The sequence below is a fragment of the Mya arenaria genome, chromosome 5, assembly GCF_026914265.1.
Source record: "Mya arenaria isolate MELC-2E11 chromosome 5, ASM2691426v1".
Taxonomy (NCBI): Eukaryota; Metazoa; Mollusca; class Bivalvia; order Myida; family Myidae; genus Mya; species Mya arenaria.
In genome coordinates, this window is record NC_069126.1 from 69,542,540 (window position 1) to 69,570,210 (window position 27,671).

At 35.7% G+C, this 27,671-nt stretch overlaps 1 protein-coding gene across 6 annotated transcripts in view; it reads left to right on the forward strand.

The window, feature by feature from the left end:
* LOC128234253 (uncharacterized) overlaps window positions 1–27,671 on the forward strand; it is an 82,142-nt gene that overhangs the window by 19,546 nt on the left and 34,925 nt on the right. For all 6 annotated transcript variants that reach the window (XM_052948362.1, XM_052948360.1, XM_052948364.1 and 3 more), the window contains one exon: window positions 4,182–4,508. In XM_052948362.1, the coding sequence (XP_052804322.1) occupies window positions 4,182–4,508 (327 nt within the window). The remainder of the gene's footprint in view (window positions 1–4,181; window positions 4,509–27,671) is intronic.

Sequence of the window (27,671 nt, forward strand, 5' to 3'; positions counted from 1 at the left end):
TTATAATACCAGTGATATGCAAGTGATATACCAGCAGTATGCCAGTGCTTATATAATGCTGATGGTATGCATGTGGCTTAACAGCAGTATGTCAGCAATTATAAGACCAGCGGTATGCAAGTGGTATATCAGCGGTATGCCAGTGGAATACCAGCAATATGCCAGTGCTTATCATGCCAGTGGTATACCAGCAGTGTGCTAAAGCTTGTGATACCAGCAGTATGCCAGTGATATATAAGCAGTATGCCAGAGCTTATAATACCAGTGGTATGCCAGTGGTATATCAGCAGTATGCCAGTGCTTTTCATGCCAGTGGTATACCAGCAGCGTGCTAGAGCTTGTGATACCAGCAGTATGCCAGTGCTTTTCATGCCAGTGGTATACCAGCAGCGTGCTAGAGCTTGTGATACCAGCAGTATGCCAGTGCTTTTCATGCCAGTGGTATACCAGCAGCGTGCTAGAGCTTGTGATACCAGCGGTATGCCAGTGGTAAATCAGCAGTATCAGGGTGTTTTTTTTTGCAATATTTATAGCCAGTATTCGGTCATGTTCCCAATGGCAAAAAGTATCTTTTTTCCCAATTTCCGAATACAAATTCCAAATCTGGAGGTCAAAAACATCAAAAGAAAATAAGAAAAAAAGACGATAAAAAAACCCAACAAAACAGTTACTTCCCCTACATGCAAGCGTCTATTCACAGAGACATACAATGATGCAATATCCGGGTCATCAGGTGAAAGGTGGATTTTCATTGGTTGAACTATATTTTTAATCCAATCAGAGAGCATGTAACACATTAAGAGTTAAAACATTGTGTTAAAAACATGTATCATTGTCAACAAAAGGAATAATAATTTAAAGTTGACAGTAAATTATTCGGGGCAGAAGGGGATTATAATAACACTAATAGACAATGCTGTTCTTTGTCATGCCTCACCTACATGTTTACATACATGACATTGACCTTCATTGCCAATTAAAATAATAGGAAAATGACAGAACTGAGAAGTGAAACTGAAAGTAGACAACTGGGTGAAATGACGAAGTATTTATTTATTATAATGATGGTGTATTTACTTTTTGATGAATGCTGAAGGAAACAAGTTGATGAAATTTTACGAAATGGATTCATTTTTTTTTTTTTGTTCAATTGCAAACAAGTCTGACTATTTGGAAATTGGAATAAATTAAAAATATCAATATATTCATTCCATTCTCTCTATGAGTCTGAAAGTCAACATTTTTAATAGGCAGCAGATTTTGTATCCCATTTAAGAGGAAAGGGGTAAATAAGCCCATTAAATTAACTCTGAATTTTTTAAGAACTTGTTAATCAAACAATTGACTATTTCAAAGAGTTAAAACAAGGGATTAAACAATGTAAGGTGTTAACGGAGTCAGTGCATATTATGTTAAAAATACCAATGTTATTCATTATGTTTACAGTATTATATAAATTATATCCTTTGTAATTATTTATGAAGAATTTCCCAATTTTGCCAAAATTGACGCGAAAATTCCCAATCTCACGGGTATAGGTCATATTCCCAAATTACCGAAAAAAAAACCTGAGTATGCCATTGCTTATAATACATGTGGTATACCAGCAGTATGCCATTGCCTACAATGCCAGTGGTATGTCAGTGGTATACCAGCAGTACATGTGTATGCCAGAGCTTATAATACCAGCGTTATGCAAGTGGTTTACCAACAGTATGCCAGTGCTTATCATGCCAGTTGTATACCGGCAATATGTAAGTACTTATCATGCCAGTTGTATACCGGCAATATGTTAGTACTTATCATGCCAGTTGTATACCGGCAATATGTTAGTACTTATCACGCCAGTTGTATACCGGCAATATGTTAGTACTTATCACGCCAGTTGTATACCGGCAATATGTTAGTACTTATCACGCCAGTTGTATACCGGCAATATGTTAGTACTTATCACGCCAGTTGTATACCGGCAATATGTTAGTACTTATCACGCCAGTTGTATACCGGCAATATGTTAGTACTTATCACGCCAGTTGTATACCGGCAATATGTTAGTACTTATCACGCCAGTTGTATACCGGCAATATGTTAGTACTTATCACGCCAGTTGTATACCGGCAATATGTTAGTACTTATCACGCCAGTTGTATACCGGCAATATGTTAGTACTTATCACGCCAGTTGTAAACCGGCAATATGTTAGTACTTAATCATGCCAGTTGTATACCGGCAATATGTTAGTACTTATCATGCCAGTTGTAAACCGGCAATATGTTAGTACTTATCATGCCAGTTGTATACCGGCAATATGTTAGTACTTATCATGCCAGTTGTATACCGGCAATATGTTAGTACTTATCATGCCAGTTGTATACCGGCAATATGTTAGTACTTATCATGCCAGTTGTATACCAGAAGTATGCTAGTGGTATAACAGCAGTATGCCGGAGCTTATGACACCAGTGGTATACCAGCAGTATGCCAGTGCTTATAATTCCAATGGTATGCCATTGTTAAACCAGCACTATGCCAGTGCTTATTATGCCAAAGTCTACCAGCAGTATGCCAGTTCTTATCGTGCCAGTGTTATATAAGCAGTATGCCAGTGCTAATATCATGCCAGTGGTATATCAGCAAAACAGTTGAAACTGCATTACATAAGTTGGGATTGACATTATTAAATATCTAATACTAATTGATAATTTTGTATTATAAAGGAAGAGTTTATGGATGCCTTTCATAGGATTGTGTTTGCCCTGGGGTCAAGGTCACTGTTACTTATATTAGAAAAACAGTTGAATATCTTGACCAAATTTGGTATCTAGGAAGAGTTTATGGAGACCTTTCATTGGATCCCTAGTGGGCCCCAGGGTCAAGGTCACTGAAATTAAGAATATAAAAATGGTTGAAACTGAATTACTTAAGGTTGACATATCATGTCCAAACCTCATATTTAGAAAAGATCAAAGTCAAGGTCACTGTTACTAAAGATTATAAGGGAAACAGTTGAAACCAAATAATTTTATTTAGGGTTGACATATCTTGACAAAACTTGTCAAGGTCACTTTTAGTAAAACTGAAAAAATGGTTGAAACTGAATTACTTTAGTAAGGGTTGCTGATAGTTGATGGATATCTTTCATGAGAGTCTGTTTAAGTATGACAGACATAGTTGGGGACTTAAAGCTGCACTCTCACAGATATAGCATTTGTACAACTTTTTTATTTTTTGTCTTGGAAAGAGCAATTTTTTGCGAAAATATCTGTAAACCAATTATATAATAAAATTATCAGATTGCTGACAAAAAATCAGATCGTAGATTTTCATATTTCCATGCAAAAATAAATGTTTTATGGCTTAAACCGTTACTAACGGTTTAAGAAAAATGCATAAAACATCAATATTTGAACTTATATAAAAATCTGCAATCTAATTTTTTGTCAGTTGTCTTATTTAACTGGTTTCCTTGGATTCTCGCAAAAATTGGGTCGTTCCAAGACAAAAAATTAAAAAGTTGTACAATCATTAAATCCTTTAAGTCTCCAACTATGTCTGTCATACTTCGTAGGTAACACAACATGCTATTAATTTGGCTTTCCATAAGTAAAACAAAATAACGCATTAATTTAATATGTTTTAGTTGTGCATCTATCAAGCCCTTTTAAATATGCTATAAAAGATATCCTTGTGTTCAGCTGTTGAGTGCAGCTTTAACACTTTTGCTTTCTGATCAAAAACTTTTAAACGTCATGTAGAACATCAGACTTGGTATGTTTATTATCCATTGAGTGATTCCTAGAGACATTGGATCAATAGGTATAAAAGGTCCACCAGGAGTTCTCAAATTAGGTGTGCATATTTGGTTATGGTCTGTAGATGATGTTTACAAGAAACTCTTGGGCGTTTTTGTTTCCAAACACTATTTTGTACATGTGTACGACATGGGTAGAGTTTTTACACTTGGTATACACATGGGACATACAAGTATAAGTATAAAATGTATAAAATAATTGTTAGTTCTCATATTTATGAGATTGCAAAATATTTCTGCCGGTGAACACCAAATGTTTTTTATTATTTGTGGCCAAACTGCTGGTGAATTATAACTTTTATGCGCATACAATAAAACTTATTTCTGTCTTACAAAACTACTATTTTGATTAGTATTATATCCATTTCAGTTGCTGGGACTATCACATTAACACCTGCTAATTATTTGGAGGAAATTGACGATGAGGTATCATTGACCTGCAAGGACACAGAGAAAACGGATATAGAAATATACTTTGGTGGAAAGCTTATTGGATACTGTGATCAGTTTGCAGGCCTTTGTCCTATTTCGGAACAATACAAAGCATTATATAAAGCGTCAATTGATAAATCTTCAACAGAATATAACACTATGACATTTACAATAAAGAGTTTTGCTGTTAGCAATTGTGGAGAATACACTTGCCAGGATAAATTCAACACCAGTGTTAAGGATACAAAAAAAGTGGAGCATAAATGTAAGTGTGTTATTAAGTAAAACAGTATTACTAGGCACACTCCCCTGTGCGAATGAAGGTTTAGGGAAGGGTATAGCTATATATATTTAAAGGCCACACTTGTTATTGGTAAAAGTCAAAATATTTGTCTGCATTTATACTCTTTGGACTATTTTGATACTGAATGGTTAAGTGACAAATAATGAATTTGGTATTTAAAGATTTGATATAAATCAAGACTCTGGTGAAGGTGTGAGACTAAGTTCGTTTATTTCAAGAAGACATTAGAGAATAAGGTCTTGAAATGCAAAATATGATTAAATTTATTGGCAGAATTAATTTAAAACATTTAGTCAGGCCTAAAAAAAAAATACATTTGGTTCGGGTTACCCGACCCTACCTACGGAATAAGCGCCGACCCTACCGTTTTTATAGTCAGTTTGAAAAAAAATTTGCTTTTTTTTTTTGCTTTTTAATAGGAAGTTTAAAACCTTAAATGCTTATATAGAAGATAACTTTAACACCATTCTCCAATGATGAAAATGACATTCTTATATAAAGCCTAATAAAAAAAATAAAAAAGCCTACCTACCCTACCTATTTTTGAAAAGGATGTAACCCTAACCAAACAATTTTTTTTTTTAGGCCTCATTAATTTATCTGTTTACTGCATGTAAATGAGTTTGGCAAACATTACCCATTACTGCATGTAAACGCATTAATTGACTACTGGATTTAAACGAGTTTGACCGCATTTCAAATTGGTCATTTAAATATTTCAATTTGTCAAGTTTCTTTTTGATGCTCCCCAAAGGGAGAGCATATAGTTACCGCTTTGTCCGTCCGTCCTTCCGTCCGCCACACTCTTGTCCGGAGAATAACTTCAAAACTATTGATGCGATTGAAATAAAACTTGGTATACAGATAGATGGCATTGAAAGGAAGTGCAGTGCACAAGAACCCTAATCCTATAATGCATATTTATTAAATAATCTCCCCTTAAACATTTTTATGTTGCCTGACAAGGCGACATATAATGTTTTCTTTTGTCGGCGGCGGTGGCGGCGACGGTGGCGGTCGCTTCTCGTTTTCACTTGTCTGGGGCATATCTCGTAAACTGTCAGTTGTATCAACTTAAAGTTTCATAATATGTTTATAGATCTCATTGAGGGCAAGTGCAGTGCATAAGAACTGTTACTCTTGCTTCCATATTTTTAGAGCTATTGCCCTTTGTTAATTTTCATGCTTAAAATTTTGTCCGGGGCATATCTTGTAGAATATAAGAGTTATCAACTTGAAACTTCATTTGTAGATAGATCTCATTGAGGGCAAGTGCATTGCACAATAACAGTAACTCTTGCTTTCTTAGTTTTAGAGTAATTGCCCGTTGTTAATTTTCATGCATTAAGTTTTGTCCGAGGCATATCTTGAAGAATATAAGAGTTATCAACTTGAAACTGAATATGAATATAGATCTCATTTAGGGCAAGTGCATTGCACAAGAACCGTAACTCTTGCTTCCATATTTTTAGAGTTATTGCCCTTTGTTGGCGTCGGCATCTCGTTTTCACTTGTCTGGGGCATATTTCGTAAACTATTTGTGGTATCAACTTGAAATTTCATATGTAGATAGATCTCATTGAAGGCAAGTGCAGTGCACAAAAACAGTTACTCTTGCATCCACCATATTTTTAGGGTTATTGCCCTTTGTTAATTTCCATGCTTAAAGTTTTGTCCGGGGCATTATCTTGTAGAAAAAAAATAAGTGTTATCAACTTGAAACTTCATATTATATAGATAGATCTCATGGAGGGCAAGTGCAGTGCACAATAACAGTAACTCTTGCTTACTTAGTTTTAGAGTAATTGCACTTTGTTAATTTTCATGCTAAAAGTTTTGTCCAGGGCATATCTTGAAGAATATAAGAGGTATTAACTTGAAACTTCATAGCTAGATAGATCTCATTGAGGGCAAGTGAGGTGCACAAGAACCGTAACTTTTGCATCTATATGTTTAGAGTTGTTGCCCTTTGTTAATTTACAAGCTTAAATTTTGACAGGGGCATATATCGTAAACTCTAAGAGGTATCAACCGGAAACTTAAAAGGTAGATAGATCTCATTGAGGGCAAGTGCAGTGCACAAGAACCGTAACTCTTGCTTCCATATATTTAGAGTTATTGCCTTTTTTTAATTTTCGTTGTTAATTTTTGTCCGGAGCATATCTCAAAACCTAATAGAGTTATCAACTTGAAACTTTATAGGTAGATATTTCATCTTTATTTTTACCTTGCACGGTTTTATTAGCTCGACTATTCGAAGAATAGGTGGGCTATACTACTCGCGTCGGCATCCGGTTAAAGTTTAAGGGCAGGTTGGGATTTTCTCTTATAAGTCCAATACCCTACAATTGACTTAATACTTCACGCAGTTGTTCAGGGCCATCACATGATGAGGATAGATAACTCCATATTATTCTTTACACAGATTATGGCCCCTGATTGACTATGGAACTTAGGTTAAAGTTTTACGGCAAGTTGGAATATTTATTAATAACTTCTATATATATTCTTTGTTCAATTGACTTAATACTTCACACAGATGTTCAGGACCATCACACAATGAGGTAACATACCTCCATATTATCCTAAATACAAGTTATGGCCCCTGATTGACTTAAAGGTTAAAGTTTTAGGGCAGGTTTAAGTTTTAGGGCAAGTTGGGATTTTCACTTAAAACTCCAATACCATTCATTCAATTGACTTAATACTTCACACAGATGTTCAGAGCCATCACATAATGAGGTTAGATAACTCCATTTTATCTTTTATACAAATTATGGGCCCTGATTGACTATGATGGAACTTAGGTTAAAGTTTTAGGGCAGGTTGGGATATTGTTTAATAACTTCTATACCCTTCATTCAATTGACTTAATACTTCACACAATTGTTCAGGACCATCACCCAATGAGGTGACATAACTCCATATCCTTAATACAAGTTATGGCCCCTGATTGACTTAGGTTAAAGTTTTAAGCAAGTAAAAAAAAGTTAAGGGCAAGTTGCGATTTTAATAAAAAAAACTTCTATACTGTTCATTAAATGCACATAATAAAATTCAGAATTATTTACGACCATCTTACAACAAGAAACATAACTCCGTTTTAAGCCTAAATACAAATTATGGCCCTTGATTTAATTTTTTTTTTTTAATTTCCTTTGAAAGGCATATTTGTATATTCTTAACCACATTTTCATAATGGGAAATCAAGTTATTTGAATGACTTGCGTCATTGTTTGGGCAGGCTGGTGGGAGGGCAGCATCAAAGTCACCTTATGTATCAAATAATTTTAGTTAGGTTTGACATAAAGAGACCAAACTTGGTATTATTACATCGTTATTGTATTCTAAGTCAAAGTGGCGTAGTCGAGCGTGCTGTCCTACGACGGCTCTTGTTTATTATTTCCCTTTGTTTGATTTCATTTTGGCATTTTTTTTTCATGGCGGTTCATTAATGCCACCTACACTTGAAAGTTAAACGGCAACATCATTGTCTTTAAATGAATAAAATGCCAATCTAACAGCTATAATGTCGACAGTAAATAATTCATCAGGCGACACATCTGACTCGCGGAGTTCTAGAATCATAATTGGTGCTTGTCCAGGCCATAACTTCAAAACAGATAGATAGATAATAATAAACCTCCGCTTGAAACTCTTTAATATAAATGCTTTAGCCTATGTTGTTAAGAACAGGACTACAAAACTTTTGAGGGTTTCAAGGTAGTGGTTCAAATCCATCCAGAACCATATTTTGTTTACTTTTTTTTCTTGCATATTTTGGCTGGATTTTGTCCGAGCCATATCTTCAATATTTGTGGATTTCAATTGCTGCTTTTTTATTAGCTCACCTTAGCCGTTGTCCGTCATCCGTCATCTGTCATCCATCCACACTTAGTTTGTTAAAACTCTAGGGGTCACATTTTTGCCTCAATTGACACGAAACTTGGTCAGGATGTTTGTCCCGGTAATTACTCGGACAAGTTCGAATATGGGTCATCTGGGGTCAAAAACTAGGTCACAGCGCCCAAATATGGAAAAACCTTGTTAACCCTCTAGAGGTAACATTTTCAGCCCAAATATCCTAGAAATTTGTTCGAAAGGTTGTTTTAATGATTTCTAGCTCAAGTTCGAATATGGGTCATCTGGGGTCAAAAACTAAGTCACAGAGCCCAAATATGGAAATACCTTGTTAACACTCTAGAGGTTACATTTTCATCCCAAATATCCTGGAAATTTGTCAGAAAGGTTTTAATGATTTCTGGTTCAAGTTCGAATATATATGGGTCATCTGGAGTCAAAATAGGTCACAGAGCCCAAATACGGAAATACCTTGTTAACACTCTCGAGACAACATTTTCAGCCCAAATATCCTGGAAATTTGTCAGAAAGGTTGTTTTATTGATTTCTAACTCAAGTTCGAATATGGGTCATCTGGGGCCAAAAACTAGGTCACAGAGCACAATTATGGAAATACCTTGTTAACACTCTAATAGGTAACATTTTCACCCTAAATATCCTGGAAATTTGTCAGAAAGGTTGTTTTTATGATTTCTAGCTCAAATTCAAATATGGGTCATCTGGGGTCAAAAATTAGGTCACAGAGTTCAAATATGGAAATACCTTGTTTAGCACTCTAGAGGTAACATTTTCAGCCCAAATATCCTGGAAATTTGTCAGAAAGGTTGTTTCGATGATTTCTAGCTCAAGTTCGAATATGGGACATCTGGGGTCAAAAACTAGGTCACAGAGCCCAAATATGGAAATACCTTGTTAACACTCTCGAGACAACATTTTCAGCCCAAATATTCTGGAAATATGCCTAAAAGGTTGTTTTATTGATTTCTAACTCAAGTTTGAATATGGGACATCTGGGGTCAAAAACTAGGTCACAGAGCCCAATGCCTTGTAAACACTTGTAACATTTTCATACATCAGAGAAGCCAAATCCCTGTTATTGCCCTTTAATTATCAACAAGTCTATAGCACAAAGTTTTACTGAGGTGAGCGATATAGGGCCATCTTGGCCCTGTTGTTTCATTTGAATTCTCAGGGTTCGAATTTAACTTTGAGGAGCACTCGCAAAATTTTGCGAGTGCTTTTTGAGGCAACTTGCAAAATGAAAAATCAACTTGCAATTTTATAATTTGCTTTATTCCCTTATAATATTGTCTAATTAAAGTAGAAAATTACACTTCAAAGACATATTATAAATATCTATCTAGAGTGACTCGACTACTAGAACTTGTTGATGGCTTATTCTTTTTGGGGGGGTACTGATAGACTCATTAGATGCTGGCTGCTTTTTGATAACAATTTAAGCTGTCTAATAATTTGACATTGTTCACTTTGTATATTTACCCTCGCCATAGGGTAATACCCATTGGGCAAGCACGCTACAGATTTTTTTAAGTCTATAAACGTATTAAAAACAATAACATTATATATTTAAAATAAATAAAAGCAACAGTAAATGTAGCGTGGATGCTTTTGATCATGAAATATATCGATCGACTAAGTCCCTTCACTTTGACAGTTGGGCGAAAATATATTCAAAGAATGATGGGGTTTACATATAGTGCACGAAAGCGCTAAATTTAGCCAATGATTGAGCTAGGTGATTACATCATTTGTATTCACTAGATGTATTATGCACGCCTCGGAGCATCCCGGAGAGATTCGAGATAAAACTCAGCTTTTTCCGTATTTGTTCTATTTTTGAAAACTTACTAGAGCGTGACTCCATACTGTCTTCTTTATACTGGTCATGTAAACATGCCACTTATAGGTTGTTTACACTCAACTACGTTGCGGAGTTTAAAGTCCAAGTTTATTCTACTTTCCTAATTTAACATTTTGTGGTCTATAAAAAGCCACTCGCAGAATTTTGCGATCTTGAATAAAAGTCACTCGCAATTTGCAAATGTCGCTCCCATTTTGCGAGTATGCGAGTCTAAATTCGAACCCTGTTTCTGGTAAATTACCTTTACAACAATTTACCTTCTACCAGCACATTCTATTACAAATTCTGCTTTTTCATAGAAAACGGGCGTAATTGGGGAGCATCCATCGCTTCCAGCGATATTCTTGTTTAAACTATATCCCAAATGTTTATAAAAGTAAAGTTAAGCATTATGGATATTGAATTTCAGTTCGAAATATTGCATACTAAAATTAGACTTAGAAGGTTTTTACTTATACTATCAATCACAGGTGTTGTTTTCCACTGTGGCATAAATAGCATATTACTTAGGTCGAGTAGAATGGGAATTCCCCAAAGTCATTGATGCGCAAATCATCAAATAGATTACGTCAATTCACTTCAGCATTAAAAATTATGAAAAATAAAATTATTATTCTAATAATATAATATATATATATATATTAATAATGCAGTGCTGAGAATATAATGGATGAATTCGCTATATTGATCACAAGTAAAAATTTCAGAAGTATACCACTGGAGTACCAGCTGTTATGCCAGAGGTATACCAGCAGTAAATTTTGTGGTATTGAGTGCTGTGTTTATTGATCGGACATAAATGAAACACAAAAAAAGTATCACTTAAAATACTCTCAGATTTTGTCTCAATTATTGAGACTTTTGAAAAACGACCACTAGGTCATTTGTTATGCCCCCCTTCGAAGAAGAGGGGTATATTGCTTTGCACAGGCATGTCGGTCGGTCGGTCGGTCGGTCGGTCCGTCGGTAGACCAAAGCTTGTCCGAGTGATAACTCAACAATTCCTGGACGTATGGTCATCAAACTTCACATGAAGGTTGGGTCTGACCAGTAGATGACCCCTATTGATTTTGGGGGTCATGGGGTCAAAGGTCAAGGTCACAGTGACCTTTAATGGTAAAATAATTTTAAAGCTTGTCCGAGTGATAACTCAACAATGCCTGTACCCATGGCCCTCAAACTTGACATGGAGGTTGGGCCTGACCAGTAGATGACCCCTATTGTTTTGGGGGGTCATCAGGCCAAAGGTCAAGGTCACAGTGACCATGAATGGTAAAAGGTTGTCCGAGTGATAACGTGACAATGCCTGCACCCAAGGCCCTCAAACTTGACTTGGAGGTTGGGCCTGACCAGTAGCTGACCCCTATTGTTTTTTGGGCTCAATGGGTCAAAGGTCAAGGTCACAGTGACCTTGAATGGTAAAAGGTTGTTCGAGTGATAACTCAACAATGCCTGCACCCATGGCCCTCAAACTTGACTTGGAGGTTGGGCCTGACCAGTAAATGACCCAAATTGTTTTTGGGGGTCATTGGGCCAAAGGTCAAGGTCACAGTGACCTTGAATGGTAAAAGGTTGTCAAATTGATAACTCAACAATGCCTGCACCCATGGCCCTCAAACTTGACTTGGAGAATTGGCCTGACCAGGAGATGACCCCTATGGTTTTTGGGGGTCATCTGGCCAAAGGTCAAGGTCACAGTGACCTGGAATGGTAAAAGGTTGTCCGAGTGATAACTCGACAATGCCTGCACCCATGGCCCTCAAACTTGACTTTGAGGTTGGGCCTGGTCAGAAGATGGTCCCTATTGATTTAAGGGGTCATTGGGCCAAAGGTCAAGGTCACAGTGACCTGAAATGGTAAAAGGTTATCCGAGTGATACCTTGACAATGGCTGCACCCATGGCCCTCAAACTTGATTTGGAGGTTGAGCCTGGCCAGAAGATTGTCCTTATTAATTTTAGGGGTCATTGGGCCAAAGGTCAAGGTCACAGTGACCTTGAATGATAAAAGGTTGTCCAAGTGATAACTCAACAATGCCTGCACCCAAGGCCCTCAAACTTGACATGGAGGTTGGGCCTGACCAGTAGATGACCCCTATTGATTTTAGGGGTCAAAGGTCAAGGTCACAGTGACCTTGAAAGCAAACTCGACAATTCTTGGACCTATTGTCATCAAACTTGACATGAAGGTTGGGCCTGCCCAGTAGATGACCCCTATCCACTTTGGGGGTCATCAGGCCAAGGTCAATGTCACAGTAACCTTTAACGCAAAAAGTTAACAAATCTTCCCCCACTGATATCTCAACAATGCCTGAACCTATGATCATTAAACTTGACATGGATGTTAAGCCTGACCCGTAGATCACCCTTATTGATTTTAGGATTCATAGAGCCAAAGGTCAAGGTCACAGTGATCTTGAATGGTAAAAGGTTGTCCGAGTGATAACTCAGCAATGCCTGAACCCATGGCCTTCAAACTTGACTTGGAGTTGCATCTGACTTGTAGATGACCCCTTATGATGTAAGGGGTCATTGGGTCAAAGGTCAAGGTCACAGTGACCTTGAACGAAAAAAACTTGTCTTGTGATAACTTGACAATGCCTGCACCCATGGCCCTCAAACTTGACATTTAGGTTTCTGGTGACCAGCTGATGACTCTGGATTTTGAGTTCATAGAGTCAAAGGTCATGACGGTCATAACACACTTTATCCTCACACTTTAATGGTCATAATCTTAAAACAGCAACAAATCAGCTGTCATTTCGGTCCATGCATATTTCATTCAATTGTCCATATAATCCTGACAACATGGCGCTCAGGGGGGGGGGGGGGGGCATAATGTTTGACAAACATCTCTTGTTTTGTTTAATAGAACACTAATTACAACTTTGAGCAGGTGTGAGTAAATGCTTAAGTCCTAATGGATAAAACAACCCATGTGACATTAAATTATAAGTCTGTTGTTTTCATTTCATGTGTAATACACTAGAACCATAATGGGTGTCGAAAACAGTTTGCCCGTGAAAGATCTATGTTTTTAAAGTTTACTGTATCTATTCTAATTGTTTCGACCTAAAACATTCTAGTTCAAACTCACAACACCCTCCCCCCAAAAAAATAAAAATAAATAATAATATTACAGTGTGTCTTTTTCCCTTGTGCTTATGTCACATATTAAAATACACTTAAAAATTCAGAGCTTCAAGCAAAAATACTACTACTAGAACCAAACAAATTTATTACACATAGATGATCATCATATTACAGCTTTCCATATATACACAAGTAAATAATGTCTCTATTAGAACTAGAAAATATTACAACTTTCAAAACATGACATCAAAACTAGAACACATTAAGACACTTAATCCATGACTAAATAATGTCTCTATTAAAACTAGAACACTTAAAGGCACTTAATCCATGACTAAATAATGTCTCTATTTAAACTAGAACACTTAAAGGCACTTAATCCATGACTAAATGATGCCTTTATTAAAACTAGAACACATTTTTAAGGCATTTAAAACATGACTAGATTCCCCAGTAAAAATGTCAGTGGAATACCACTGGAATACCAGTGGTATGCCGGTGGTGTACCAATGGTATTTCAGTGGTATACCAGCGGTACATTTTGTTGGTATTCCACTTAAAGTTTACCGCTGGTATTTCGGTGGAATTCCACTGGAATACCAGCGGTAAACTTTTAGTGTAATTCCACCAAAATTTACCGCTGGTATTCCACTGGAACTCCACTGAAATACCGGCGGTAAATTTTAGTGGTATTCCACTAAAAGTTTACCGCTGGCATTCCAATGGAATTCCACTGAAATACCAGCGGTAAATTTTGGTGGTATTCCACTAAAAGTTTACTGCTGGTGTACTACGATACCAGTGTAATACCAGCTGTAAACTTTTAGTGGAATACCACTAGAATCTGTGACATTAATTTGAAACAATATCCATATTACATGTTACAACATATTTACTTCCAGGTCAGCTTAATCAACAGCATTACAGAACAAAAACTTAAAGAACAAAACATTTGATATTATAAAAACTAAGTAATGCAATTGAACACACATTAATTTATAATACTAATTTATTAAATTTTATAATTGTTTAATAATAAAACAAGACTAATCATTAGATTAAGGAAGTTCTGACACATAACACTGTTGTGAGGATATACACATTGCAAAATGATGTAATTATTGAAGGTGATGATGGTTCTTCTTCTTTAGGGTTGATGTGTAAGTTAGTAATTTATTTAATCACAGCAACTTGCCAAACTATTTTTAGCATCTAGTTAGTGTAAGCCAGTCCTTCACTATACATGAACGGTTTTTACTTCTTCTTTAGTTAAGATAGTGTTACTCATATTTTTGAACAGTTTCCAAAATTGCATCTGTATCAATGTTGATGCCCACAGCAACTAACATGGAGTTGGTAGATGATTTGATTCTATACTGCAGTGCAGTAATATATATCGCCCATGTACTCCTTTTCTTTCTAAAATTGCAGTTGTCTTCCTCTTTTTTAAGTCTGTTTTTCCTGAAAAACATATGACATTGAATTAAGATTTTAATGATAAGAAGCAAGTTTATAATAAAGTCTTCTTTCTTTAAATAAAGTCAATTGTAAATTATTTTAACTCTAGAGGATTACAGAATTGATGAGATTTTAAGTTGTTCACATTGAAGTTTTACTTTGCAGTTGAAACAAAAATTGCTGGTATTAATTGTAGGTACAGGCCGATTTACATAAGCCTCAAAGTAAAAGGAAACTATTTGCAATCTACTGTCAAGTTCTGAAGTCTTATGACAGTTAAGGGGCATTGTTCTCGTAGTAGAATGGCTATGTTTGAGAGAAATGGGTCCTCCATGGAAAAACAATAAATGTACGACTTTGTATTAACAGCTACACTGACTTCTGTCAAATATATGTTTGGTTGCATTGAAATCCACTATGACGCTTTCTTGACAAGAAAAAACTTCATAAATTTTAAAATTATCTTAACTAAAATCCTTACCAATAACCGTAGTGTCGTAAACAAGTGAGCACCTGCAGAAATTGTACAAGACATGTTGGTGGGTGGGGGCTCTGTACGGTGTCAAAGTGATCAGGGGTCAGGCGTACCATACCGGTAACGGGGAAAGTTGACATCCTCACTTTAACTGAGTAACTGCATAACTGGTTGTGTATTACTTGTCTCCATTGAGTCTAAAATGGACAATTATTTCAGTGAATATCATAAACAATTATGAGTAACACATGATTTCTTCACCCAATCACCCAAGAACATTAAATGAATGCAGTCACAAATCATAAATTCTAAAATGTCACATATTTTCGCGTCTCCTTTAAATTGTCTCTTTTCCCATCAAATGAAAGTATTACACAAGTAAAACCATTTGAAAGCGAAGAAGCGAAATTGCAATAAGTGCTAATGTTTTTTTATTAAAAAAAATCATAATTTTTAATTATAAGAAATTAAATTAGTTAAAAGAAAATTCAAACTGATGATTGACATGCTCTTTCCAGAAATTACAGTCACTTGATATTGTTATTGAATAATTTTGTTCATTTAATAAGGAGTCAAAACCAAATTAGTTCAACAATAATTTACATATGATAGGTAAAAACTCACCAGTTTGCCATCGTGGTCAAATGACCTTCTCCAAACTTGAAAGCTTCATCTATTATCGTCTGCAAAGTGTACTTCTGGTTCATTTCAAAATGGCGGCTTATTCAGTTGTGTGTGCAAATTTTGTCAGTGATGAAGACAACTAATGGACTTTGAAATGCTCTAGAGGATAGAAATCACATAAATTAATGATCTTACCAGCTATCAGCCTGAATGTGTTACATTTTCACACTGTCTATAATAGTGGAGATTAAAATCTACTGTTTGGCACATTGATGTCATGGCAAACCAAAGACTCTAGACATTTGCTTAAACAAAACGTAAGTCAATTGTGAAGTTTAAAAATCATATAAACGACTATGAATGCCTATCATTATATATGTACAGCATGGTCACTAAAACAGAAGTTGTATGAGAAAACTATTTCTTAACCAATTCAAAAAATATTTTGTGGTTACAATTGTCTGACTGGTGCATTAACAACTAGAAAAGCTATGGTTAAATGCAATCTTGGAACCTTAAAATGCATATTTCCCACAAGCTTCAAAAGGGCCAGCCGCCCTTTGCCTACCAACAGAGTACATCCCTAAGACCAAAGGGCCTGTCCCCCATCGACCCACAGAATAGCATGTATGAATAATGTAACCAGAATCCAAACTAACCCTTATATCTTATCTTACATTTAGCACAACCTGATTTAATTTCATTTATTATTTTAATTTTCTTAATCCAGTCCACTGGAAATCCATTGGTATACCGTAAATGACTGGGTATTAGACGCCCTTTTTTCCCTCAGATTTCGATGCAAAAAAATGCCTGCGTAAAGTATCCAGTAACATTTTTTTAACTTTTTTTCTGAGGTCGATTTCAAGCCTAGAGTTTGTTTAGATTTATGTAGAAAGGGATGTTACTCGCGTCATATCAATCGAGTATATATGAGTTAAAACGGCAGTTGAAGATTGGGATACGGTATATCGTAAGACGTTTATAATTTAAACAAAAAATTTTTTCGATTAAAGTTATTCAATATTATTTTGAATAATAAATTGAATTCAACAATAATTAAACTTGCATATATAAAAAAGCAAAGTTGGGCACTGTCAAAATATTTTATGTCAGTTGTACAAGAAGGTGTGAAAAACTCGACCGCTTCTAACCTGTTTATCAGTGGTCATTAACTTATTTATTACGCCTATAAGTGTAAATCCTTCATCAAGTGAATTAAAACAACATTTTATACATGCATTGAATTGAATAAACACATTCTATCGGCTTTAGATCAGAGCCACACTGTGTGACGTCACATAACTTACAGTTATACCCACGAGGATCTCGTGGAGAGCATGGACATTGCTATGCAGGATTAATGTATAACTGTACGATTATTGATTCTTACAGTCTGTAAGTGTGGTACAAGTTTGAAAGTTTATTGGCAGATCGTTTTACAAACATGTTATGTTTATGTTTTCTTAATCCCTTGATTGCCCTTGTTGTTTCTTTAATCCTCCAATAAATATATCACACTTCCTTTTCAACAGGCAATAAATCGTTTAGGATGGAGTAGTAGCTAATTAACATGTCACAGTGGTGTATACGGTTAGCCAGGCATTGTAAAGATAAAAATCAATAATCTTCGTCTGTGAAACTTGGTAACTGTGAAAGTTGTGATTGATGTCCTTTGGGTGTCCGAAAATTAGGTACGCAAAATAAATTATTTTGGAAAATAATTATGGGTGTCCGAATATTTAGAGTGTCCAAACTCTAAGGTGAATTACGGTACTTTATTCTTTTCTGTAGGTGTTGACATTTTAAGAACAAACCCGTACAATATAAGGTTTTTGCATAACTTAACTTTTCATTCTCCACAGTTTATCATTGTATGGTTTTAAAGATAACCATCGCCATTTTCACGAAAAGAATAATTTATGTCACTGTCAACAAACATGGTGGCCGAAAATGCCAGACGATTTTACGTCTTTTCTATGCGTCTTTTAACCAAAAACATAAATTAAGTTTTTTTTCTTTGACTTTTCACAGATTTTTTTCCCTGCGTCTAATACCCCCTATCGTCTTATACCCAGTCATTTACGGTACAACTGAAATAAATTTGACCAGTGGCATACCACTACTGATTATTGGTTACCAGTGGAATACCAGTGTTGTTATGTTTACCACTGAAATGCATTTGTATTCCACTGGCATTATGTGGTATTTCATTGGAATACCAGTGTATTTATGTATACCACTGGAATACAGTGGTATTCCACTGGTATTTCACTGACATTTTTACTGGGTTAATGTCTCTATTAAAACAAGAACACATTTAGGCATTCAAAACATGACTATGTAAAGTCTTTTCAAGAACTAGAAAACAGCTTCCAAACATAACAACAAAATGTCACTATTAGAACTAAAAATAATTTCAATTTCAACAATGTCACTGCTATGACTAAAATTAATTGTTACACCTATGAACACATCAGTTTTCATTGTCTCTATTAAGACTTCAAAACATCTCTTTTTGGTGATATGAACTGTCATGTTTTGCACTCTTTTATTGTTTTCTTAGCACATAGCTTGATAGGTTTTGTTTCCCTGCATGTTGAACTTATCGGACAAACAATGCCAAAGCGTTCTTTTAAATCTCGCACATCAAAAGTGTCAAGAACATCACTGTCCCCACAGTAAGCAGATATCGTCAAAATCATTGTTTGACCTTAAAAAGCAAACATTCTCATTTGTAATCTTCATTAATTGGGTTTGTTATACCAGCTAGAACATAGTTGAGCACTAATAGAGTGAACTAAGTTGTCAGTCATATTGAATTACCAGGCTGCTTCTAAAAGTATGCTTTACCAACAATATTCTTTTTTATAATTCATGAAAATAAACTGAGCACTGATGAGGCTTGTATTCAAGTAGACGACTTTCAGGCTAGAAAAGTTGAATGTTCAACCTGCATAATAAGATGCCTCTATTTAAGTACTGCATGACAAGCCTTCCTTGACAATGATTTGGTACCTGTAAGTCTGTGCATGGAAGAGTGGATCCCCACATATGTAAAGAAGCTTTTCTTCAACTCTGGTGACCGATTGAGCCTCAGATGATGTCAATTTTGCTGGGTCTTAGAAAATTCTACGTTGACCACAATCCCGGCACATAATGAACGCCTTGACCTAGACTGAAACATCATTTAAAGATGAACATAAAATATGAATGAAAAATAAAACTGGAATCTATTGTGCTGTCTACCAGACAGATGTGGATTACAGCCAGATAAACCCATATTAAGAATGTTTAACTTTTATTCTTGATAGTGATGGTAAAAAGCTGTAACATAAAAGAAACACAGCATAAAGATCAAAATTAACATTTTTATAGACAATAAATGTACTTTATGACACTAACGGCTTTCCATAGTTTTTAGGAAATTTGAGCAGAAGTTCCCCCTATATTCTCATAAAACAAATTCTAAATTCAATAAAATCAATATTCTATAGTGGCGGACAAACCATTATTATTCATAAGTATCAAAAAGTAGTGTCAATTAGTTCTATGTAAGTTGTTTTTAACTACAGTACATCGTAAACAAAACATTGCTGACGTCAACACACAATCATCGATTGATGTTATTTATGTACGAAATGAGATGATCGCACTTGGCTAAATGTTATCAACGATGTCACCAATAATAAAGGCACTATTACTCACACTGTGGTCAGTTGTTATATTCCAAAAATCCATAAAATTATGAAATTAATAATGAGCGGAAGTTCACAAAAGCAACAAGTTTAGAGATTAATTCCCTTCAATGTTCGGAAGCCGGGGCGGAACATCTATATTGTCCTTTAAAGGTAGTTGCACACAAAGTTTCTGTAGAATATTATTAACAGAAATAAAGTTTTAGCAAATCAGTACAGTATTTGGACATGTTTGAAAATTTAACTGATGTAAGTGCCGAATTATTGCCCATAATCATTTCAGTTATGTATAACTTTTGGCAATGAGTACCTAATTGAAATATTTTACTAGGACCAAGAATAAAGTTTCTGCAAAATGCTGATGCCCATGCAATTGTTGTTGCTTTTTCAGTTGAACTAAATAAATATACATGCACACAAAGCCATGTTAAGGCCACTTTAAACATTAGTATGCCCCAAGCTTGAGCTAATAAGGGTCATACCTGCAACAATGATGTGTTCGAACGTCTGTTCCTTCTCAGATGAGAAAAATCTTTACATATTTTAACAGTATAAATAAATAGCACATATTCTAATATTTATAATTTATGTACTGATTGGTATGAAATTAAAACATATATTAACTCCTAATACAAAACTTATATGCTACCTTTTCACACACATTTACTTCAGTTTCACTAAATGTGAAGCAGCATCAACTTCTGTCATTATATCAATATGGCTAGTTTGCAGCTGGTGCTTAAGTCTGATGAGCCTTCGCTCCAGGTCACGGTAGACCGGCTTTGCACCATTGGCTGCTCGAATATATTGGCCTCGTTAGCAGCCTGCTCTTTCTGGACAATATCTGTCAGAGTGTATACATATTAGGGTGGCAATGGTTATTAATTTTATGGTGCAAACCCTCATCATTATTTGTTACAAGTGCGTGGACGTTCATTGTCGTAGTGGTTCCAACGTTTTCTGGTTTTCAGGCTGTACATGTAGCCATTTAAAATTTAAGAGTCTGGCCTCCTCTGCTATTATCAATGAGCCATATATTAACTAGTGCGTTTGCCATTTTAGATGGCTTATGAATGCTGAGGAAACTCACAGACCCTCTTTTTATTCTATGTTAAACAAAAACGTACAGTTAGTCTCGTTCTTCTGAATTTCAAACCGTTGATTACAAGGAATGTCTGAATTGCATTAATTAGGACTCCTCAGTATTGTTTCCAGAACAATTATTTATAATTATCATTTTGGTTAATTTGTATTTGATCTATACACAATTAAAAAAAATGTTTGTTTTTATAGATGATGCATTGTAAACAAATGACATGTTTATAGTTATATTCTACAATAAATATGCATTTAAACAGAGTGAAACAAGATATCCGTGATAAAAAACAGTGTAATAATATTCCGCAAGTATACTTAAAGTAAAAGTGTGTAGTTCATTTTTTTGTTGAACAGTATAGAAAATATAGGTAAGTTTGAGGTGCGATGAGATAATTGGTGATAATTTGTAAGTGTGAAAATTAGCGGTTAGGAAAGTGGGAACAAACCATTTGAATGTGTTATCCCTCTCAGATGAGAAAAATCTTTCAACACTTCAAACGATTTAGTCTTATTGTTTAGGTGGACAAAAACTTTTGTTATTTTTAAGTCCTTTTGTAGCTCAACATTAATTTCATCCACAACTTGACCATTAAACTGATAGTGATTAAGTTAATTGTTCTTTGCATATCAATGATTTTGAAGTGTTTTTGTCAATTAGACTCGATTTAAAATATTTACTATCACATGTAGTTTTGTTTACATTACATGACAACATCTTGTTTGGAAAGCCTAGGATGACGTAATTTTGTAATGATTCTGATTGGCTTACATCAAATTCAACTGCAGTGAACATCCAATTAAAATAGCCGTTTATAGAATTCACACAGAATAGTATAAATACTGACAAATCGTCTCCGAATAGTCATCAGTCCTTTTTTCGAACACACGGAAAAATGACAGTCGGTGGCCAGAATAGAAATAAAAGATAATGATAGGAATTTTCTTTTTTATTTGGTTTTGGCCAAAAATAGGGGCGGCACTCCCGTAAAACTCCTTATGAAAAAATGCTGGCCTAGGTTTAATGGTAAAAATATTGTCTTAGGCAAGGAATAATGGAAGATACATTTTAGAGTTTAAACAAGGGGCCTTAACGTTAATATCTTACCTGAAAAGTGCTGTTAATCCGTTTCGAAAAGGGAAAAAAATGAGGAATCGGCAGCCATTACTGCTCTCATTGTTACTAAATTTAGCTCCACGTGTCTCCAAGACGACAATGTATTCATACGCGTGGGACGGCTAATGTATAATATACATATTTGAAATTATTGAGTGATGAATTGCAGTTCTTGGATAATAGCAAAATAAAAATGATCTTTTTTTTTTTAATAGTTCGGTGTTTATGCAAATTAGGTGTATTTTTTGACACTTCATACATCAATGAAACACAGAAAAAATAATGTTCAATTCTGAAATAAATTATTCAGTAGAAAATAATAGAATCAACCTTTTAAGAACATATTTTTCAACTGTTCTAAAACCATTATTGAAGTCAATTGATGAACATTTTAAGTACTTCATATTATGTTCTTTAAGTGTTTTTGAACCATTCATGAGGCATTTTATGATCATTTTAAGAACTTGAACATTTAATTCTTCAACTTGATATTGTTCTTCAATTTTTCATGAACTACTTAACAAAATACTTCAATGACAGTTCATGTCCTTAATTGCATAAACACTACTCAAGAACTCAGGAATAGAGCAGTAAAATTATAAACAATTCTTGAAAGGCATGAAAAGTTCATGAGTTCATGAATTTCATTTCCTTATGAATAAATTTATAATTGTACTTTTATTTTAAGAATGAGAATGTATTTTCTAAAGAACCTCAATAACATGTTCCTGATTGAAAAAAATCCTCACACTATTCCATTCTATTTTCTATAAAATTAAACAATTGATGCTTTTTTAAAGGAGTATTTTAGGGTATTTATTTTTTCCATTTTGTTGATTGTTAAAAATCATAATCCCCCATTGAAAGAAGTAGGGAGCAACCTGTAGCAAATTCAATATGGCTGATAAATTGATTATTTTCAGAGAAAATATTAGTTTTTCTATTTTGAAATTAAAAAATGAAATTTGATCACAAACTATCATTCATATGTATCATGAAAGACAATCATTAAGTATTTTTATGCCCCCCCCCCCTTCGAAGAAGAGGTGTATATTGCTTTGCACATGTCAGTCGGTAGGTCGGTAGGTCGGTCCTTCCGTCTATCTGTAGACCAAAGCTTGTCCGAGTGATAACTCAACAATGCCTTGAGGTATGGTCATCAAACTTGACATGAAGATAGGGCCTGACCAGTATTTGCCCCCTATTGATTTTAGGGGTCATCGGGTCAAAGGTCAAGGTCACAGTGACCTCAAATGGTATAAGGATTTTAAAGCTTGTCCGAGTGATTAATCAACAATGCCTAGACCTATGGTCATCAAACTTGACATGGAGGCTTGGCCTGACCAGTAGATGACCCCTATTGATTTTAGGGTCATCAGGTCAAAGGTCAAGGTCACAGTGACCTTGAATGATAAAAGGTTGTCCAATTGGTGATTTGACAAATGCTTGCACCCATGGCCCTCAATCTTGACTTGGAGGTTGGGTTTGAAAAGTAGATGACCCCTATTGATTTTGGGGTTCATCAGGCCAAGGGTCAAGGTCACATTCAGACTTCCCCAAAGCCGTCGGACCGATGGACATGACCGGCAAATTTTGATCCATTCCGATGATTCTTAACAAAAATAGGTCCGACTGTCCGGCTATTTTTGTATTTCCGGTGACCGGGTTTTAGCATAAAATCCCGAAAACTGGTGTTTAGCATGAGGGCCTTAGAAAAACGTTACACTTGTTTTCATTGGTCGCTTTTGGCACAGTGCCCGTAGAATAACCAATCGTCCCGCATCTTACATACTGTCAGTCTTTTGCGCATCCAACATGGCTTCTCTAACATTTTACGAATGCTAGGTAAATAAAGAGAATATTATTTATTGATGAATGCTATGAAAGGAAAATGAATACAAAACGAAATGTCATGGAGGTTCTTTTGTGAAATTGCAAAGAAATAGGAAATGACTCGTTATTGACAAAGAAAAGCAAGTAATAACCTGCGATGATGATGGTGAAACTCAAACCTCCAGAAATATAACAGTCCATCCACAGAAAGCTGTGGACACACTGTTGGTAGGTAATTGTTACTTCTATCTTTAAAAATTGCTCTACCTTCATAAATTTAAAAAATAATTTATTTTGTACAAAAAAACAAACTCATTATAAGCTATCAAAGAGTGATCTAAATTCATCACTGTAATATAATATTTAGCGTCTTGTGAAAGGCATTTTATTTGTGAAAAAAGTTGATAATAGTTTATTTGTACATCCAATGTCCATGGTGATAAATTTTGTACTTTTAGGCAGTGTATATGTGCCTGCACCTATAAGCGAACCGACTACACCAGAACCATTGGCATCACAGGAGGCTGTCGTCCTGTCCAACACTGAAAAAGTCGTGTTTCTGAGCAGGGATTCCAGCAAGTCCTTACATCAGGCTCTTGAAATGGAGATTTTGACAGACTGATGATTTTCATAAGAGACATACTATGAGCCTTTATTTAGAAATAAGCTGCTATTGATGAATAAAGCAATGTTTTGACTTTGTTTTTGTTCCCTTTGTTTCGGTCTGACAGATTTTCTTCTGGTCTGATAGATTTTAGCTATTGTGATCGCCCTGTGTCGGTCATCTGTCATCATTCTTCGTCAACAATTTGACTGTTAACACTCTAGAGGTCACAATTTGGGCACTATCTTAATGAACCTTGGTCAAAATGTTACCCTCAATAAAATCTTGGATAAGTTTGATATTGGGTCATCTGAGGTTAGAAACTAGGTCACCAGGTCAAATTGAAGGAAAATCTTGTTAACACTCTAGAGGTCTCATTTATGACTGTATCTTCATGAAAGTTGGTCAGAATGTTTATATTAATACTCTTTAGGTCAAGTTTGATTCTGGGTCATGTGCAGTCAAAAACTAGGTCACCAGGTCAAATTTAAGAAAAAACTTGTTAACACTAGAGGTCACATTTATATTGGTTTCTTCATGAAAGTTGGTCAGAATGTTTACATTAATTATCTCTAAGTCAAATTTAAAACTGGGTCATGTGCGGTCAAAAACTAGGTCATAAGATCAAATCATAGGAAAAGCTTGTTAGAACTCTAGAGGTCACATTTATGAATGTATCATCGGGAATCCTGGTCAGAATGTTTATATTGATTACCTCTAGGCCAAGTTCAAATCTGGGTCATGTGCAGTCAAAAACTAGGTCACCAGGTCAAATTTAAGAAAAAACTTGTTAACACTAGAGGTCACATTTATAACTGCATCTTAATGACAGTTGGTCAGAATGTTTTTATTAGTAATCTCTAAGTCAAGTTTAAACTAGGTCAATTGTGGTAAAAAACTAGGTCATTAGGTCAAATCATAAGAAAAGCTTGTTAGCACTCTAGTGGTGACATTTATGACTGTATGTTCATGAAACTTAGTCAGAATGTTTATATTGATAAGGTCTAGGCCAAGTTATCATATGCGGTCAAAAACTAGGTCACCAGGTCAAATTTAAGGAAAAGCTTGTTAACACTAGAGGTCACATTTATAAATGTTTCTTACTGAAGATTGGTCAAAATGTTTATATTAATAATCTCTAAGTCAAGGTTAAATCTGGGTCATTTGCTGTCAAAATCTAGGTCATTTGGTAAAATCATAGGAAAAGCTTGTAAGCACTCTAGAGGTCACATTTATTACTGTATGTCCATGAAACTTAGTCAGAATGTTTATATTGATTAGCTCTAGGCCAAGTTTGAATCTGTGTCATGTGCGGTCAAAAACTAGGTCAGCAGGTCAAATAAAAGGAAAAGTATATTAACACTTAAGGCCACATTTATGACCATATACTCATGGATCTTGATCAGAATGATATTGTTGATGATCTTCATTGGATCAGGTGAGCGATTCAGGGCCTTCAGGGCCCTCTTGTTATGTCTTGTCAGACCGAATGTCTGCCACTTTTTTTCAACTTTCGGGAAGTCTGCACATTGACCTTATATGATATAAAGTTGTCTGAGTGATAACTCGACAATGCCTTCACCCATGGCCCTCAAACTTGACTTGGAGGTTCGGCCTGACCAGTTGATGACACCTTTTGATTTTGGGGGTCATCGGGCCAAAGGTCAAGGTCACATTGACCTTTAATGATAAAAAGTTGTCCGATTGGTAATTTGACAATGCCTGCACCCATGGCCCTAAATCTTGACTTGGAGGTTGGGTTTGAACGGTAGATGACCCCAATTGATTTTGGGGTTCATTGGGCCAAGGGTCAAGGTCACATTGACCTTAAATGTTAAAAAGTTGTCCGAGTGTTAACTCGACAATGCCTTCACCCATGGCCCTCGAACTTGACTTGGAGGTTCGGCCTGACCAGTAGACCTTTAATGATAAAAGGTTGTCCGATTGGTAATTTGACAATGCCTGCACCCATGGCCCTAAATCTTGACTTGGAGGTTGGGTTTGAACAGTAGATGACCCCAATTGATTTTGGGGGTCATCGGGCCAAATGTCAAGGTCATATTGACCTTGAATGATAAAAAGTTGTCCGAGTGATAACCTGACAATGCCTGACCCATGGCCCTCAAACTTGACTTGTAGGTTGGGCCTGCCCAGTTAATGACCCCTATTTATTTTGGGGGTCATCAGGTCATAGGTAAAGGTCACAATGACCTTGAAGGCCAACTCGACAATTCCTGGACCTATGGTCATCAAACTTGACATGAAGGTTGGGCCTGATCAATAGATGACCCCTCTTGATTTTGGGTTTCATCAGGTCAAAGGTCAAGGTCACAGTGACCTTCAACACAAAAGTTAACAAAGCTTCTCCCAGTGGTATCTCAACAAAGCCTAGACCTATGAACATCAAACTTGACTAGGGGGTTGGGCCTGACCTGTAGATGACCCCTTTTAATTGAAGGGGTCATCAGGTCTAAGGTCAAGGTCACAGTGACCTTGAACACAAAAGCTTGTCTGTGTGATAACTTTCATTCAATTGTCCAAATAATCCTGACAACATCACCCTTCCCTAAATTTGCCACGAATTGGACGTGGAAAATGGGTGGCAGTTGGTGGAGTATTCGAACAGGTGGCAAACGATGAAAAACAGAAGAAAATGTGACTTTGATCTTATTTTTCACCATTTTCTACCAAATGCCACCCCAACGTGGCAGTTGGTGGAGTATTGGAACGTTTTCCACCAAATTCCACGTGGCAAATTTTTTCACCAAATGCCAGCCCAACATGGCAGTTGGTTGAATATTGGAACGTTTTCACCCAAATGCCATGTGTCAGTTGGTGGCAAATTTTTCACCAAAGCCACCCAAACGTGGCAGTTGGTGGAGTATTGGAACGTTTTCCACCAATTTTCCATCAAATGCCACCTTCAGTTTCTTTGATCTTTTTTTTACCAAATGCCATGTCAATGTGGCACTTCGTGGAAATAAAATCATGAGATTATGAAGTATTACAAAGGATCACAGTTGATGGTGAAAAGCTGTCTGCATTTCTACATTTGGAGAAAGCGGCTCAGCCGCCTGAAAACAGTTTTAGTATTATTTATTTTGGAGGTTTCATTTTAGCTATCATTATTCAAAATTTATTTGAAAATTAGATGCATAAATAAAATGACAACATTAAAAACATACTCTTAAATATGTTTATTCAGCTTTGGGCCTATAGATATATAATCCAGCCTCATACATTGAATCATTGCACGAGCACTGACGTCTGTTGTATTAGCAATGACAATACAGGTAAAAAGTTAATTTAACTACCGGTTTTGGTATTTTGAATATTGAAATGTCATTAACCTGTTTCTTTTCTTTAGTGATGCACATCCGGTTGTT